The following is a 5,919-nucleotide window of genomic DNA, read 5'->3' on the forward strand; positions in this document are numbered from 1 at the left end:
AATTTCTCATTATTTTTATTTATTTGTAAATGTTTGTATATATTAGGACGTATTAATTTGGGAAAAATAAAAAATATAAATTAAAATGACTATATTGAAATGGAATGAGTAATACATAAGTATGTTTATTACACGATTGATCCATAAACTTTGTTCAAATGTGTAAATATGAGACTAAAGTTTTTCAATGACGTAAATGCCTCGAACGTTTACACATATTACCTTATTGGTCCCTGTCACTAACGATTATTAAATATTTCTGTTAAAATCAATCATGTGTTTGGGATATGCTGATAATATTGTCCTTTAAATTTTATTTCTCCCTGACTGCACAAAATACATTCTTGATTTCCACAAAAGTCAAATCCTTTAACTGATCTTCAATGCTTCACGGATGGTTTTGTTACGTTTTCTCGGTTAGCAGAGAAGTATTTTAGGTTTGTTTGGTTGAAGATCTGAGGCATTCCAGCCTTGTACGCTTCGAAGGAAAACGCTACTCAGGTTGCTTCTCATTTCGGTGAGGTTATCTCTTTGGCTAATTCTTGGGTTATACTTATTGGATCCTTATTCGTGTTTGTCAAGTCTCTTATTAAAATATTTTACTCGTATTTAGCCTAACGCAATCCAAGAAAATACTATTAGTTCAACCTACTGAATATTCGGTTGAGACGTTGCTGCTTCTTATTTGAATCAAGCACACGCCACTTGATTGACTCCTTCCAAACCAATTAACGTAAATCATGAAAATTTGGTTTACAAAAATTCAATCTAGCTTGAGACAATCTGGAAGGAGCAAAAAATAAAAACTTGATATAGTGTGATGAACTAAATCATGCATGGTAATCATTTTGATGTTATAAAAAAAATGAAGTACGAAAAATAAAAATCAATGTCATTATGTCAAATGAGATATATGTTATAGTGTTATATACTCGATATACTTTCTTTAGAATGAAACTTGTCCTGATATTCTTGGAAGTGAAGGAAGACGAAGACCTCCATTTATGATAAGTGTAAACATGGTTCCGCAGTCCAGTTTTACACAAGGAAATGAAGCACGACAACTAATGCTATCTTCATCAGACGATCTATATGCAAAATCTTTTTCATTCGATTTGTTGGACCAGGGTTGGTTAGCTAATTAGATTCCACAATACCAAGAAACATAAACATGAAACATAATTTGCTCAAATTCTTCAATTTTTATTTGAAATGCTAAAGAGTAACAAACTGGCTAACAGACAAATGGTAAATTGAACAAGAGTCTGGACCTGCGTTTGACTTTTGAGTTCTGATGAATGAAACCTTTTAAAGTCAAGGTCCAAAACTGCAGCAATTTGAAACCCCACTCAAAATTCTCAAGACTTGTATCAAGCTTCAAGTCAAGCTACCCATTAGACTACTCTCAACAGGAGCGCCGTTGAGCTTAGTCTTTAAAGCCGTTGGAAGACTCCATTGCTAGCATCATGTAACTGGAGCTTCCTTGGATGACTGCGAACCAAAATGTCGTTGCATAGCAATGTTGAAGGACGCAGATTTGCTTTATTTATTTGTAAAATACGGATAAAGAGTAGTACATTGTATTAAATAATTAATTTATGTGGGTCCATTTGATGGTAAAGGTGTATGTCATTGATATTAGGGAGTGTGATGGGTTAAATGATAGGAAGAAGTTATTGAAGTGGCACTGATCAGCACCACAATGTGATTGTATGACGGGTGTCATGGTTAAGAGTAGTCTTAAATGAACGAACTTTCTACCATTCAAGATGAGTAACACATGGTAGCAGTCACCAGGGCCGTCCTTTTAATTTGAAAGGCCCTTTCAATCAGCAAAAAGAGGCCCTTTGAGACACAGTTTTTCATATATATATATAAAAGAAAAAATGTAATAACTAATATCATCGATCAAAACATGAGTTACAAAAACATAATATTTTTACAAATAAATATACCATAGAAGATAGATATATATATATATTGTTAGGTTATATTTTTGGGTCTCTTTGATTCTTGGGCCATGTGCAACACACTTTACACGCTCCAATATCCATCTTCACTAGTCTAATACGGAGTAAAGCTTTTGACACTTGTGGCTATTAAATAATTTGCTTAGACCGGTTAACGGAATTCCTTATATAGCTAGTCGTAGCTTACTCTAAAATTAACAGTACATCCATGCAACTTGCAATGAACTTTGTCCCCCCAATTAAATAGTGTGTAGGCGCGTAGCATATGACATCAATACAAACAGCTTGTAAAATCAAAATTTAACATTATTGATTATCTAATCTAACTCGATATAATTATAAGTTAAAATAAGACAAAATTTCATTCCTTATCCCTGAACTTTACATCAAATTTGACTACTCGTCCTTTTTTTTTTGTGCATCCCTCATCCCTAATGTATCACAATTCGACATCCCTCGTCCTTTTTAGAGACGAGGGATGTAGAATTGACAGAAAAAAGGACGAGGGATGTAGAATTGTGATAAATAGGGACGAGGGATGCACAAAAACAAGAAAAAGGACGAGGAATCAAATTTGATGTAAAGTTCAGGGACGATGAATGAAATTTTGTCTTAAAATAATTAGTTAATTACTATGGGCGGGACTATTATTATATTAACTATTAGACAAAAATGATATAGTAATCAGGGGTATTTTCGTCTTTTCACTCTTTTTTTTTTTACTTTTTCCTTCCTTTTCCCAAATAAAGCCCCCCCCAACTTTGTTCAAAAAATAAAACCGACCCCCCAAACAGGGGTAAAATGTCAAATAACTATTTTTTAAAAAAATCTTAACTAAACTCCACTCAAATATTCAACGGATCATATCTTCTCGCTCGCAACGAGTTAAATTTTTCCGACAACATCGTTAAACTCGAACTAATTTTAGGAACACAATGTCACTAACTATAGGCAAAACGGACCCTTTTTAAAAAACGATAAATATTTGAGGTACTTTTCATACACTTTGATTTTGTGTTAAATTTTTAAAAGTCGATAATTCCATAGCGAAACGCGGAGATGTAAAATAACATTTAAATCTTTGACGGGTTATACCTTTAAGATCGACTCGAGTTGCGCTTCAACGACATGATCGTTAGCCACGAAATAATTTTACAAACTAAACACTATAAAATACATTGAAAATCGAACCCCAGGAGCGAAGCGAGGGTTCGATAATTAGTTAGTACTATAAGACCTAATGACCTTCCAATTAAGACCTAAATGAACTTCCCAATTAAGCTTTCATATTTGCATTAAATTTAAGAAAAAATAACCTTTAGGTCAGTGGCGATTCTAGAATCAAAACCCAATGGGGTCCCAAAATTTTATTTGATAACTTTCTTGCACAAAATATTGAATTTGTCGGGTCAAATCGGGTCGGGTCGGGTCGGATCGCGCTCAAAACACAAACATAAATTGGATAATACTCGCAAAATATAAGGTTGTTTGTATTTTTTTACTATTTTCATTATAACAACCATCGTAAAATTGGGTAATCCATTTCATGGTGTCTCACACTTAACCTACTGCTTGGCCGGAGGTTCATTCGGAAGCAGTCTCCCTATCCATAGAACATTGAGAGGAAAGAATTTTTCTATTCTTGCAGTGTTTCACTCTGAGCGGAGAAATGACTTCTCTTTATTCTAGGATATAGGAAGGATTGTACATCTTACCTCCCTCATACCCCACTTATGTGGGATTGCTATTGACTACAGTAATTTACAAGAAACATAATCAAGAAAGTTATTTGTTACAATGTTATTGTAATTGTTTAATAGTTGGTATGGTTGATCAATGTTACTCTCATCGTCCCTAATTTATAGTTCAATATTTTATTTTGAGATGTTCCAAATTGATTGTCCACTTTCCTAAATAGAAAATAATAAAAAGATTAAGTTCTATTATGCCTTTAATGTATGTAGATAGAATTAGAAAAGGAAAAAGTAAGGGACAACTAAATATAAATAGAACGGATGGAGTATTTTATAATGTTTACATTAAAGTGTCAAAAAACAATCTATATCATTCCATAACATAATATATAGTTAATCTACTCAAATGATCCACTTATATGCATTTGATCAAACTATAAGTAGGCTAATTTCAAATACTTTATTAGTCCAAACTATCAAATTATAATCTCTAAAAATTTATGGGGTCCTATTTTTATATTTAGTGGTGTCCTATACTAAAAAAAATAAAATTTTGCAATAAATTTTGAAAAACTAGTGGTGTCACAGGACCCCGTAACCCTTTTACTAAACTCGCCACTGCTTTAGGTTATTTAATTTTTGAACAAGGATAATTTCATACTGTACAATATATTAACTAGTCGTGTTAGAAAAGGTTTATTTCTTTGGTTCAATTAATGTAACGTACATGCAAATATAAAGGTATTTCATGTTGGAAACTAATCTCATATTATTTCATCTCCTATAAGCGTACATATTACAAAGCATATATAGAAGTAAACTCTATAAAGGAGACATGGGATGAGCCCAAACAATAATGATCATGGACTAAACATATGGACTAACTAAGTAGTCTAACATCCTCCTGCAGTTGGAGTGAGAGTACTCCGGACGCTCAAACTGGATCTGAACTCGTCAAATAATGCAAACGGTAGATCCTTAGTGAAGATGTCGGCAAACTGATATCTGGACGGAACATGTAAGACTCATACCTGTCCCTGACCAACAAGATCGCGAATAAAATGAATATCAATCTCAATGTGCTTGGTCCGCTGATGTTGAACCGGATTAGTAGAGAGATAGACAGAACTGACATTATCACAATAAACCAGAGTGGCTGAAGTGAGGGGACAGTGAAGCTCTCGCAAAAGATTACAAACCCATCAAGTCTCAGCAACGGCATTGGCAACTTCACGGTATTCTGCCTCTGCACTGGAACGGGAGGGCGTGAGTTGCCGCTTGGACGACCATGACAGAAGGTTGTTGCTGAGAAAAACACAATAGCTAGAAGTAGAGCGTCTGGTAGTGGAGCAACCAACCCAGTTAGTGTCAGAGTAAGCGACCAATATAGTCGGAGAAGATGCATAGAGCTGTAGACCAAGATCGGTAGTGCCCTAAATATATCGAATGATCCGTTTGAGGGCATGCATATGCTGCTCGCGAGGATCATGCATGAAGAGGAAAATCTGCTATACAGCGTAAAGAATGTCAGGACGAGTAAACGTGAGATACTGTAAAGCTCCTGCAAGTCTGCGGTACAGAGTTGGGTCTTTCACAGCAGGGCCGTGACTGGTAAGTTTGGCCCCTGGTTCAACCGGGGTCCTGTAAGGATGACATGTGGGCATACTCGTTCGCTAAATAATCTCAGGAGTGTACTGTTTCTTAGATAAGAACATTCCAGATCCAGTATGAGTCGCAGTGATGCCAAGAAAGTAGTTCAAAGGGCCCAAATCTGTCATAGCAAATTCCTTATGTAAGGAAGTGATGATCCGCTGAAGTAAACCTGCGGAAGAAGCAGTCAACACAATGTCATCAACATACAAAAGCAGGTAGGCTATATCAGATCCCCGACGGTAAATGAAAAGAGATGTGTCACAACGGCTTTGGTGAAAGCTATCCTCTAAGCATAACTGGAAAACCACTGAAACCATGTGCGGGGGGTCTGCTTAAGGTCGTATAAGGATTTCTGCAATAAACAGACATGATCCGGGTATTGAGGATCGCGAAACCCAGGAGGCTGATGCATATAGACAGTCTCAGAAAGTTGTCCATGTAGAAAAGCGTTCTTAACATTTAGCTGGTGGACAGGCCAGTGTCTCTAAACCGCCAAACTAAGAACCGTGCGTATGGATGTCGATTTAACAACCGAACTAAAAGTCTCATCACAATCAATGCCAACCTACTGGCTTCGACTGTTAGCAATGAGTCAAGCCTTA

The 5,919-nt window shown here is 35.7% G+C and overlaps 1 protein-coding gene across 1 annotated transcript; it reads right to left on the minus strand.

Annotated features, from left to right (window-relative positions):
• Positions 1 to 5,172: 5,172 nt before the first annotated feature.
• On the minus strand, positions 5,173 to 5,634 carry LOC139842475 (uncharacterized mitochondrial protein AtMg00810-like). Its single transcript, XM_071832612.1, has 2 exons — positions 5,360 to 5,634; positions 5,173 to 5,305 (listed from the first exon to the last, which is right to left on the minus strand). The coding sequence occupies exons 1-2, from the start codon at positions 5,632 to 5,634 to the stop codon at positions 5,173 to 5,175; spliced, it is 408 nt and encodes a 135-aa protein (XP_071688713.1).
• Positions 5,635 to 5,919: the final 285 nt, after the last annotated feature.

This window comes from Rutidosis leptorrhynchoides, chromosome 4 (assembly GCF_046630445.1).
Source record: "Rutidosis leptorrhynchoides isolate AG116_Rl617_1_P2 chromosome 4, CSIRO_AGI_Rlap_v1, whole genome shotgun sequence".
Taxonomy (NCBI): Eukaryota; Viridiplantae; Streptophyta; class Magnoliopsida; order Asterales; family Asteraceae; genus Rutidosis; species Rutidosis leptorrhynchoides.